The following is a 13386-nucleotide window of genomic DNA, read 5'->3' on the forward strand; positions in this document are numbered from 1 at the left end:
GGACTGTTAGACAAAATATGATCAATCAGCGTTTGTTTCAGAATGATGGGAGAGACAGTTAAATTTACTGACCAGGTAGAGTGAGGAAGGAAGGGTAACTGTCATCTCTGGAGCGCTTTGGTGTATCTACCAAGCACTTTACATACGTAATTATCTCAATGATTTCTGTTTTAGAGATTAGCACTGGAAGTGCAGAGTGGTGATTTATTTGAAGTACAGAGTGGTGAGATGAATTTGACCTTGTGTTTGTCTAACTTCAAAGCCCTGTGCTTTTTCTTTCAATACCATCCTGCTCTCTGGAGCAGTATAACCAATATCCCAGGAGTCAAAAGTCTTTCCAGGTCTGCTACTAACTGTGCTCTCAAGTAAGGAGATGTTAACCAGTCCATAGTTGTTCTGTTAATTTATGTAATCTTTGGCTAAAATATTTTAATACATTTATAGTAAAATACTTAGGTAATGGCAAATCTGTGTGTGTGTTAACTTTACACATTCCCTTTCTTAACCAGCTATATCCAAGGGGAAAAAAGACTAACTTTACCCTCCATTCTAACTAGATGTTTTAGTGAACAAATAGGGAAATAGTAATTTTTTTACATTCCTTGAAGTTTACAGGAATTGATTATTCATATATACATATAGCTCAGTAATTTTTTTACATTCCTTGAAGTTTACAGGAATTGATTATTCATATATACATATAGCTCCTCCCTTTAATTATAGGGAAAATGATCTTTGACTAACTTTTGCCCTACCTAAGGGAATATGTCTAGTGTAATTTTAGATTTTTATGATAAAGTTGTGTTGTAGAGGGGTTGGAGACTGAAAATAAATCCTTTTGAAATGTGCGTGGGTTTTGGAGGCTCAGACTGAAACGGTTTTCCCGGGTGCATCATGAATAGTTAGCACTCGTGTGCAACATACCAAACAGGAGATACTTGAATTTTTATACATCACCCTCTAAACGGTTTCCTCACCTCCAGTTATATATTTTCTTCTTTGCATCCTGCATGTTCCTGACCTGTATTCCTCTTCCTGAGACATTCTTTCCAAAGGCATTGGACCTGGAACTTGAAGATCTGGATTTCAGTTACAGTTCTTGACACTTACAAATATATGACCCTGGTGTCACTTAACATTTATTTAACCACAATTTCCTAATCAGAGAAATGGGGATAATCAAGTAAAAAGGGTTTTTTGTAAAATAACAAAATGAAAGAAATTCCTATATAAATGTTAGCTATTCTTTTTTGTCATCCTTCTTCCTAAAATCTGCAATGACTTCTGGTTGCTATAGAATAAAGTTGAAAATCCCTAGCAAGTATTTGGAGGTCTTAGTTTAGGCAAAGAATATTTGGGCTGAGTCGGTTCCCTTCTTTGCATAGTGTGTTCTGCTTACCTACTCATCGTCCCTACCTACTCCATGTAAGGTATCTAATTACTCCTTTGGGTCTTTCCAAGTCTTACCTAATTTTTAAATTTTAAAAATTGCAGATCTTTGAAGAATTTCCAGACCTGCTACATTCTAGAAGAGAGTTTTTCATACTGCATTTGTATATAGTTGTATCTAGTATCCCAGTTATTAGATTAAACTGTATGAAATTGGCCATTTTTATAGGTAGAAAATAAATGGTTGAATAACTGCAATTTCAAATGCTTTAGAGATTAAGCACTTCTTAGGGTAGTGAGTTTTCTTCAGTATAGAGCTGACTGCTGCTGTTGTTAATTATTTGGGAACATTCCAGTTAACTTATTTCTTTAAAGCCTGCTATTGAAGATTTTGTTTGTTTTTTATGAAGTTAAGCTATATTAGGAAGTTATTCTATATTAGAAGTGAATGAACATATTAAAAACACTAATAGGGCTTTCTTTATTTTAGATATCTAATTTTATGCTTTTTTATGTAAACTTTTGTTAATATGAAACAGTTGTGAGCCTTACTCAAAAATATTTTCTTTAGTCTGTTTCTTTCCATGCAGGATAATAGATACTTAATAGATATTTGATTGGTTCTCTGAATTGGAGGATTGCTCTACCTACCTGTCCTGAGAGGGGGGTATAGTCTTTAGCTAAAGGTAAGATGTGTGGTAGGCTCAACCCCTATTTTTGACATTAATCTTGCTGTGGAAGAGCAGTGTAATGCCTTATAGCACAGTGACTAGCAACCAAAAGATTTACTTTCTGGCTTGTAAATTTAACGAAGTCTTCTGAGGGCGAAAATACTAAATTATATTTAGCTTATATCTGGTGAATTGCCTTTATTTTTTATTAGATCAAGATGGGTTATAAGGTATCATTCTCTTTGTCTTTAGTTTTCAGAAGGTTCATTATGATGTGTCCTGAGTTTGATTTCTTTGGGTATGTCCTGTTTGGGGTTTGCTCAGCTTCTTGAATCTATAGGTTTATGTCTGTTGCCAAACTTGGCAAGTTTTCAGCCATTGTATTTTTTTTGAGTACTTTTTCACCTCCGCCCTCTTTGTCCTGTCCTTCCAGGACTGCAACGACACAAATGTAGGTTTTTTGGTTATCGTTCCGTAGGTCTCTAAGGTTCCATTCATTTGTTTTCTCTCTGTTGTTCAGGCTGGGTAATTTCTGTTGTTTGTTCTTCCAGTTCACTGATTGTTTCCTCTTCCTCTCCATTCTGCTGTTGAGCCCATCCACTGAGCTTTTGATTTCATTTATTGTATTTTTTTCAGTTCAAATTTCAGTTCCACTTGGTTGTTCTTTGTAGCTTATTTTTTTAACTGAGACACCGTTGGTTGAGGCTATGTTTTCATTTATTTCAAGCATGTTCATAATGGCTTGTTGAAGCATTTTTGTCATGGCTACTTTAAAATCTTTGTCAGCTAATTCTAACATCTCTGTCATCTTGGTGTTAACATCTACTTGCCTTTTCATTCAGTTTGAGATCTTCCAGATACTGGACATGTGATCTTTTATTGAAACTTTGACACTTAAAAGTTATGTTTTGAGACTCTGGATCTCATTTAAAACCTTTTGCTTCAACTGGCTTTTTCTTCTTCTTCTTACACTCTTCTAGCAGGAGATGTGGGGGAGAGGGGCATCACCTTGTTACTGCCAGGTGGTGTTAAAAGTCAAGTTCTCCACTCAGCCTCCATTGACATCTGAGGTGGGAGGAGCTCCTCAGTGCTGCTTGGTGGGGGTGGGAGTTAAAGCTCCCACAGGGTGGGGTGCCCTTGTTCCTGGTGGGCCATAGTGAAGGTCTTAACTCTTCAATAGGCTTATTCTGACACCACCCAGGAGGAGGTGTTGAGGGTCTTCGTAACAGTATCATGAGGATGGAAATCTAGACTCCCTACTTGGCTTTTGCTGGGGGTGGGGTGGGGCTAGGCGTCCATTTTTTTCTGTGGTGTTTGGCAGGAGTGGAGTGGTTATTGTCTAATAAAAGTTACCTGCCTTGCTAGGCTGCCCCTTTCCTGGTCCTTTGACTAGATAAAGCAGGTTTTTGCTGCCTTTTTTTTTTGAATGTCTATGTCCATTGGCATTTCTGGGTTGGCTATTTATGAGGCAAAAAGAAAACGCTTAAGAACTAGGGAACTCACCTCCTTGTTCTTCTTTGGGTCTCCAGCTTTCTAGCCAATGGCAACTTACAAAGTCTAGGTTTGTTTTATATGTAATGTTCAGGGTTTTTCGTTTTACTTATTAAAACAGGAGGAATAGGGAAAAGTATGTCTCTTATCTTCCTGGAAGCTTAAGTCCTCATTTTTTAGAAACACTTTAGTGCAAATATCTTCCAAGTATCACTAGTAAATAGAAAATAAATTCTTTTTTTCTTCTTTTTACAGACTCATTCACAGTGTTTTATGCTGAGGCTTAGTTGCAACTGCATATGATGAAATTATAATTTTTCTATCTTACCTTTATTGCAGATTCTGATGCTCACAGTACCACCTCAAGTGCCTCCCCAGCTCAATCTCCTTGTTATAGTAACCAGTCAGATGATGGCTCAGATACAGAGATGGCTTCTGGCTCTAACAGAACGCCAGTTTTTTCGTTTTTAGATCTTACATATTGGAAAAGGTAAAAAACAATAGAAAATAATCTCTCTAACCAGGAAACCTTCTTACTTACAGGCAACAGTTTCCTACTTCCTTAGCATTTAAATGGCATTTGGCACACTGCTATTAGTATATATGATTGGAAGTAGATGAAGTAATAATTGAGCTGAGGGTTGGGATCTTGTGTGTTTATCCTATTAAAAATGATTTAAAATAAAAATCATGTTAGGGAACCTCAATTTCCTATAATGGAGTAGTCTTATGTATTCATTCTGACCAAGTCTCCCACAAAAAAAATATGAAAGGGCTAGAAATACATATTTTTAAGTCTTTAAAAATGGCGTTGGTAAGTGGGCTAGTTAATAAGGTATAAACAGAGGTCAGTATCAGGTGAATGTGGGACCCTAAGGTCCAAAAAGAGGTAATATACTAGGAAAGAGAAAGATATTCAAAGAGGAAGTGGTTAAGGATTTTTTAGTTCACAGGTTCAGGAGACTAACAAATTAAAAGCAAGTATCTTATCAGTGAAGACAATTCACCCATAGACACGTCATAGTGAAACTACGGAACATGAAAGACAAAATTGTTCTTTAAGCATTGAGCAAATAAAGATATTGTTTTCAAAAAAACAACAAACACAAAGCTGAGTTCTAAGCATGAATAAAAACAGAAAACAAGAGATGAATACCTTCAATGGGCCAAGAAACAATAACTCTCAACCTAGAGATTATATTGTATATATTATATATACAAGGTGTGATTATAAAATACGGTGAATGTTTAAATTAAAAAAAATTTATTACAGTAAAACACACATTGCCATTAACACCCCAAAAATGCTCCCCCTCGCTTCAAACACATCATTTTTGCCACTTTCTGAAGCAGTTCTGGAAGTCTTTTGTAAGTGTCTTTATAAGCATTTAAGAAACGATGTGTCATGTTTCCATCATGACACTGCTCCATGTCGCACATTGCTTCTGATAACAGCAATTTCTGTCAAATAAATATGATGTGTCCTCACCTACCTTATTCACTGGATCTACACTGTGAGACCTCTGATTCTTCCCCAAAGTCAAAATGACCATGAAAGGTAAACATTTTGAATCGATTCAGGACATCGAGGTAGCCATGACAGAGCAATTAAAGACACTCACGAAAGAGGACTTCCAGAACTGCTTCAGAAAGTGGCAAGAACAATGGGATAAATGTGTTCAAGGTGAGCGAGAGAATTTTGAGGGGGATTAATGGCAGTTTGTCTATTATAATAAATTTTACCCCCCTTCCGCCTCCCACCCCTCGCTCTGGTTCAAGCCATTGTTTCTCAGTCTAGTTGTGTAGGACCTGGCCCATGCTGGTATTGTGAGCCTTGCACACACACACACACACACACACCCACACACACACACACGTTGAGGCAGTTGGTCACCAGTCATCGGTAGGCCAGCTCACGGCAGCTCTCTCTGGCTGCTGGCCACTCATGCTGGCCACCTGCCACTCATAGCAGCACATGGTAGCCAGCCCACGGCAGCTTATGCCAACCTCCAGCTGCTCATGGCAGCTCAGCTCCAGGGAGAGCTATTCAAAATTTTAGCTTAGAGGGCGCAGCTCATTGGCCCATGTGGGAATCGAACCAGTGACCTCAGCATTAGGAGCACGGTGCTCCCACCACCTGAGCCACTGCACCAGCCCAATAAAATTTTTTTTTTTTTTTTTGGTTGGGGAAGGGGAACAAAACTTTATTGGGGAACAGTGTGTACTTCCAGGCCTTTTTTCCAAGTCAAGTTGTTGTCCCCTCAATCTTAGTTGTGGAGGGTGCCGTTCAGCTTCAAGTTGTCCTTTCAGTCTTAGTCGTGGAGGGCGCAGCTCAGCTCCAGGTCCAGTTGCCGTTTCTAGTTGCAGGGGACACAGCCCACCATCCCTTGCGGGAGTCGAACCGGCAACCTTGTGATTGAGAGCCCTCCGGCCCATGTGGGAATCGAACCGGCAGCCCTCGAAGCCAGGAGCACGGAGCTGAGCTACCGGGCCGGCCCCTAATACATTTTTTTTGATTGAAACATTCACCGTATTCTTTGATAACAACTCATATGTAGCAAAAATATCTTTTGTAAATTAGGGCATAAGACTTTTTGATTAGAAAAAAAGTTGAGAGTTAGCTGCCAAGTTGACCCACAATAATGAAAATCATGCAGGAAGAAGAAAGAGATCCCAGATTAAAATTCTGAGAAGGAGAAATAAAGTAAGAAGCAAACATTTAGGTAAAATTAAATAAGCACTGATTGCTTTAAATGACAGTAGTTGTGGGACTAAGGAGAATTACATGACATCAATAACATATAAGTCTAAGTAATAGAAGTGACAACAGTTAAAAGTGACCTAATGTCTTTTGCATTGTTGAGAATAAATATATTGAATAACTTTAGAACTTGATTAATTACGTAACCACTAAAAGAATCAATAAAAATAAGAGTATAAAACCTCCATAGACGGGAAGGGCAGAAAATTAAAATATACACTAGCAAAACAAAATAATAATAGAAAACCTTTATATGTTTGTAAATTAAGAAACCATGGGTCCAAGAAGAAGATGTAATATAAATTAGAAATCTTTAAAACCCCCCAAAAAAAACAAAACAAAAAACTGCAAAATACTGAAAATCAAAAGGTGGTATGAAGTTAAAGAGGTAGAGAAAAAGTTATTACCTTTAATAGCTTACAAAGGAAAGACTAAATGAATTGATATGTATCTAATTTAAAGATTAATGAAGCCCAATATAAGGAAAAAAGCAAGGAAATCCTAAAGATAAAGTATAAATACAATATGCAATGGATAGGATCGGTAAAGCTAAGCATAGGTTCTTGAAAAAGACCCCACCAAAAAAATTACTAGCGCTATAAAGCAGATCAAGCAAAAGAGATGGTACACATAAAGCATTTTAGGTAAGAAAAGGGAGATTTAGCTATAGCCACAGCAGAAATTTAAAAGAATAGGATGTTACAAACAACTGTATGTCAGTAAGTTTTAACATTTATGTGAAGTGGATACATTAGTAAAAAAAGACAGTTTTTCCAAAACTGTCTCGAGAAAAATAGAAAACTTGAGTAGTCCCATAATAAAGTGGTCAAAAGTCTTCCCTGAAAAAAATCCTGGGTCCAGATAGGGAAGTTCTATCAAACACTTTAAGAACAAATAATTCTGATCTATATAACTATATATAACTGGCTTTTACATATTATGGATAAAAGAGGGCATAGGCCCCAGGCATTCTATGAAGCTAACATAATTTTGATACTAAAACAGTGTTATCATGACCCGATTAGATTATTCTAGGGATGTCGGTTGGTTCAAACATTAGAAAATCAACTAATATAATTTGCCACTTTGACAATTTCTAAAGGAGGGGAAAAAATGCCTGTCATCTTAGTGGTATATTGAAGATGTTTGATAAATTTGAACATTCCTTCAAGGTTTAAAATAAAACCTTTAGAAAAATAGGAATAGAAAGGAACCACATTGATAAATAATTGGCATTTTCGAGTAAAATTGAGCAAGTTCCCATTGCTATATTCCAGCAACATAACCTAGAAAAAACTTTTAGGCATATGCACTGATGTTTGTAATAGCAAAAATTGTCCCATCACAAGGAGAATCAATAAATAAATTGTGATATAATCACATGATGGAATACTATACAGAAATTAAAATGAAATATAGATCTATGTAATGATAGGTACGAGCCTCAGTGCTGAGCAAAAAATTTGCAGCATGCAGTGATTCCATAATTATATATTCCGTAAATATTACACATAAAACCATTGTTACCTGATTTTATTTATATATATAAAACTATTATTTTGTATATGATATATAACTATATTTTATACATATGAGATAACTAAGCAGTTATGTTTAGAGCTAGAAACGTGGTAAAACCATGAAGTATAAAGAAAAAAGGGAGTGCTAAACCTAAAATTGAGGAGAGAATGAGATGGCATGGGGTGGGATTAGAGCGAGGCATGCAGGGGGACTTCATAGAAAGTGGTAATTTTTTTTCCTTATAGTATTTATGGATATTTTATTGTGTTGTCATTTTCAGTACTTTTATGTGTATTTAATAATATATATTTTGTATCTACTTAGTATTTAATTAAAATAAAACCTCTAGCTATGTCAGTCTGTTAATGGTGGTTGTTTTTTCTTCAAGAATTGGTGGGTTTTGGAGGAAACAGTTTACAACTTTTGGAGCAGCCTCTGAAACTGACTGCTGTCTCAGAATGCTTTCTTTCCCTTTCATATTTGATAAAATTCCAATGTGGGGTTTAAGAGACCTGAGTAATTTCCATTACATAGCCACTTGGGGTTACTCGAGGAGCCCTTTCGTTTGCAGCATGATGAGACTGTGGAAGTAGAACCATTGGTCATGTTTTACTGGCTATAATGATGAGTAGATTTCTTTGTGGGTTTTTTTTCTTTTGGTATTTCTATTTTTTTGCCATATTAATAAATTCTGTTTTCTCTCCATTTTTTTCTTTTAGACAGAAAATATGTTGTGGAATTATCTATAAAGGCCGTTTTGGGGAAGTCCTCATTGACACACATCTGTTCAAGCCTTGCTGCAGCAATAAGAAAGCCGCTGCTGAGAAGCCGGAGGAGCAGGGGCCAGAGCCTCTGCCCATGTCCACTCAGGAGTGGTGACTGAGGTTTATGTAGACGGGGAACAAAAAGTGATTTAAATTTTAGGGGGGGAAAAAAAAGGCAACAAAATGACCCTCCTCTTGTTCACGTGGATCCTTGCTATTCTGCCAAAAGACAATTTCTAGAATAGTTTTGAATGGGTTGTTTTCCTCACGTTCCACAAACTCTGAAGCCAGTATCTAGCATACTAAAAGAAAAAAAGACGTGTACATAATATTTAAGATGCTGAGTATTTCATAGGAAAGCTGAATGCTGCTGTAAAGTGCTCTTTAAGTCTTTTTTTTTTTTTAATCCCCTTCTAATGAATGAAACTAGGGGAATTTCAGGGGACAGAGATGGGATTTGTTGTATGATAAACAAACGTATGTAGTTTTAGTCTTTCTATATTGAGAAGCAGTGGTTGGGGCATTTTTAAAGATGGCTGGCTACACTTTTTTCCTTCATGATAATAAATTTGTCATAACTCAGTAAAATGGACTTGCCCCTAGAGGTAGTTGTTAATACTTTTGAAATATTAAGGTCTTGCCAAGGTTCTGATGATTAGAAACCTGTACTACTGAATATTAAGCAGGACAGACTAAGCTCTCTGGTGCAAATACCTTGAAGGAGTAATTTCTGAATATATACAAAGAGGTAACTGGACTGTATATGTTGTATCCTGTGTCACCTCCCTCATAATGATATTTGATATTTTAATTTATATGAAACTTCTAAAGCAGAATCAAAGCTCCTCTTGGGTGGAAATATCAAGTCTTTAGGATAGGCAATCTTATATGAATAGTACCAAAGCATTACCACATTGTAGAGAACACACTCTATTAAAAATATTAAATTATCTGAAAAATAAAATGTGTGCAAGCCTTCAGGATGGCACACACACAAAAAACAAAGGTTAATGCTTCTTGGGGCACATTTCTTAGAGGCCTTGCTGAGTGTGTAAATAATTGACTTTTGTTTGTATTACATGACTGGTGACTTCATTGAAAATCTGCACAATTCAGTTTTAGCTCTGGATTACTTCAGTTGACCTTTGTGAAGGTTTTATCTGTGTAGAGTGGTTGTTTGACTTGTTTTAACCTGTTAGGGTTTGGGGTTTTTTTTTCACTCGGTAAAAAGGAAAGAGGTGTGTGTGAATGCTCAGTGGGATGGTTTTGGTTTGGCTTCTTTCAGTCAGGCTTTCTAAACATTGAGATGTTAGATGTAAGTCCTGAATGCAGAGCCCTTCAATTCTAAAATCTATTAAAAGCCTCTTGCTTGAATCCAAACCAAAGTATTCGCATTGCCTCTTTTCTCAAAGTTCAGAAAAAATATATTACCAGTTCAGGCTTATCATAACGAGGGAGGGTCATTTGCCTACCTTATAATAAAGTGAATCAGTGCTTATTTTTAAAGCTGGATTTTAAAAATTGGATAGTATAAATAACAAGGAGTGAGCCACTTTTTATGGGCACCCTGTAGTTTTATAGTTCTTAATCTAAACTTAAAATTTTATATTTTTTCCTTTTGGAGAAAACTACAAGCCACCATATGCACAGATTACACAGTCAGTTGGGTCGGCTCTCCCACAGCCGTGTATTACAAGAGTCCCAGCCATTATCACCTTCCTCCTGAGTTATTTTGAAATGGTTCTTTGTCTTTTTTTTTTTTTTTTTTTTTGTACATTTTGGCTGCAGTATTGGTGGTAGAATATACTATAATATGGATCATCTCTACTTCTGTATTTATTTATTTATTACTAGACCTCAACCACAAGTCTTCTTTTCCCCCCTCCACCTCTCTTTGCCTGTAGGATGTACTGTATGTAGTCATGCACTTTGTATTAATATATTAGAAATCAACAGATCTGTTTTGTACTTTTTATACTGTTGGATACTTATAATCAAAACTTTTACTAGGTTATTGAATAAATTTAGTCTTATTAGAAAACAAAAGAAGCTGTTTTGTGGCTTTGTTTGAAAGGTGTTCTTAGGTAAGAATAAGTAATGTTTTTGTCCTTCACAGATATTCAGTCTAAGCCCTTAATATTATAATCAGCCATGAAGGAAAAAAGTGTTCTTTACTGAGAAATAAAGACTTTGAAATAAAAGACATTTTAACTGACATACACAATAATTAATCTAGTTGATAAGATGATTTTAACAATGAAGGGCAAAACGTCTCCAGTAGTTTTTGGTTTTGTTTCTATGTAAGTATAGTTGGTATATAATATTATATTAGTTTCAGGTGTACGATATAGTGATTTAACATTTTTTATACCTTGCGATATAATCTCACCCCCCTAATTCTAGTAATTATCTGTCACTGTGCAAACTTACTACATATTAATATTATTATATTCCCCTTTACCTTTTCCACTCATCCCATTCGCCCCTCCCCTCTGGTAGCCATCCCTTTGGTGTATGTTTTTGGTTTGTTTGGATTTTTTAGATTCCACATATAAGTGTAACCATATGGTATTTGTCTTTCTCTGTCTGACTTATTTCATGTAGCATAATACCCACTAGGTTTATCCATGTTGCAAATGGTAAGATTTCATTCATATTGCTGCGTAATATTCCATTGTATCTATATATGTGCCACATATTTATCCATCCAGTGTTTTAATGTCTTTCATATGGTTTTATTACTATTGTCTATGGGCATAGTGGAAAGCATCATTGAGACTTTAGGGAAAACTATAAAAATTGGTTATAGGGAAAGATAGATTTTGGCATTGGGGTCAGACCTGGGTTCCTGGGTCTTCACCTTAGTTGCTATTTGAGTCAGTTGTTGGCCTTTGTGAGCCTCCAAACATCTATAAAATAATTTACTTCACAGAATTATGAGGAATCCAAATAAGTGTAATCCATATCAATGTTTTAAAAACAGATTTTTTATTACCTGGGAAAGGTAAATCCTGTGGACCAAACTTTTTATACTATTTGGGTGTAAACTTGCTTTAGGATAATCCAGGTGATTTTGCTGTCACCTAATCGAGTTACTATGAAGTTAGCAAGTTAACCTAGGATAGTGAAAGGTGACAGGACTTAAGTTATCTATTGCTGTGCAATAAATTACCACAAATTTAGTGAATTAAAGAAAATTTATCTCAGTTTTTGTTTAGGCACAGCATAGCTGGGTCGTTTGCTTAGGGTCTCACAAGGCTGCAAGAAAGGTGTCAGCTGGGTTGCATTCTCACCCGGTGACTCGGGAATAATCCACTTTCAAACTGCAAACTCGCTCAGGTTGTTTGCAGAATTAATTTTCCTGTGGCTTTAGAATAGACAGCCCAGACATCTTACTGGCTGGAGGGGCCCCTCAGTTCTTTACCACCTGGGGTCTCCTGCCATGGCCCTTTACAGGTCTTCGTAGCTAGTCTAGTGAGTGAGACCGACTTCTCAGTTACAGCCCACATTCAAGTGGAGAGAATTACACAACACCAGGGGGTGGGGGGTGGGGATCATGAGGGACAACTTGGAGTTTTGCCTGCCGCAGCACCTCATTTTTTCCTAACCGAATCACTTGAAATTGGGCCTCTTTATCCTATAATACAGGCATTTTGTCTAGCAAGTAAAAGGAAAAAGAGCTTCTTCATTATCAAACACTTCATGGGTCAGGCATGGTTAGACATTGTTTAAACCGTGCAAAGTTAAAAAAAAAAAGAAAATGCCTGTTCACAGGTGAGTAAGTGGAGGTGCAAGGAGGTCATGTAACAAATAAAATCAGCTTTCCTGATGCCAAAGCGTCTGCTCGGCACACTGAACACTGTCCCTGCTGTAGCAGTGGTGCCATCTTACCCTGCATTTGAAGGTGGTTACCTGGGTCTTTTTTGAAGGCTGAAAATGAGGGTCAAGATTTACCCTTGCAGAGAGGTTGATCTTTACTCTGTCTAATCAGTTAATCAACTTTTGTTCCTTAATTTTGATGTTGAAAGAACATTATATACTGTCTTGTTGTGGAGAAAATAGTCTCCAGGTTTAGTGAAACAACAGTATTCTAAAGATAAACGAAGGTAGCCAGAACTAACTGCTTTGCAGTGAAGAAGGGAAGATACCCAGGGAGCCTCTTGATTCAGTCTCTAGGATAGTTTAGTTTCCTAATGCCCCAGATTTAGCATTGTGCCCTGGCAATCATTTTTGTGTGATGTTCAGTGAACTGGGAAGAGAGGAGAAAGCCAAATTGGATCAAAGATAGATAATTTCACAGGCTCATGTTCTCAAAGAAAGGGATCTAAGGGTTCTAACAATTTCTCAGCTGTGGATTTGGTTACTCATTGTGATCGTGAGAATGCGTTAGGTTTCAAATATCTTGCACCCTGGTTAGAAACTGCTTACTATTGTATGTTGAGTCAGGGGTCTTGAACATACTTCGTTGCAGGCTTCAGTGTAAAAGCTCAATCTTTCAGTTTAGAGAGACTGAAAAGATTTTGGCAAAGCCTGCCCTTTGTCTCAGTGTCTGAAAGGGTGGAGGCTGGGTAATTTACTGTTTTAGAACTTCACTTCTCCACACTTCGATAACATAACTAACTTTTGTACTGTCCAGGTATTGTTTTTTTGCAACTGCAAGGAAGAGTGGTGGTTTTATGTTTATACTTAAATCTCAAAAATTAAGACTCAAAAATTGCATGATTCTGCAGCGAATCACTGGTAGTTAAAATGAGAAACTGAACAGTTACGTGTTTTTTTTTTTTTTTTT

The 13386-nt window shown here is 36.7% G+C and overlaps 1 protein-coding gene across 3 annotated transcripts in view; it reads left to right on the forward strand.

The window, feature by feature from the left end:
• The window catches only part of SINHCAF (SIN3-HDAC complex associated factor), a 29308-nt gene extending 16950 nt beyond the window's left edge, over window positions 1–12358 (forward strand). For all 3 annotated transcript variants that reach the window (XM_019736943.2, XM_074325846.1, XM_019736953.2), the window contains exons 5-6: window positions 3891–4041; window positions 8553–12358. In XM_019736943.2, the coding sequence (XP_019592502.1) occupies window positions 3891–4041; window positions 8553–8712 (311 nt within the window). In that variant the 3' untranslated portion in view covers window positions 8713–12358. The remainder of the gene's footprint in view (window positions 1–3890; window positions 4042–8552) is intronic.
• Window positions 12359–13386: the final 1028 nt, after the last annotated feature.

The sequence above is a fragment of the Rhinolophus sinicus genome, linkage group LG02 (assembly GCF_036562045.2).
Source record: "Rhinolophus sinicus isolate RSC01 linkage group LG02, ASM3656204v1, whole genome shotgun sequence".
NCBI classification, from domain to species: domain Eukaryota; kingdom Metazoa; phylum Chordata; class Mammalia; order Chiroptera; family Rhinolophidae; genus Rhinolophus; species Rhinolophus sinicus.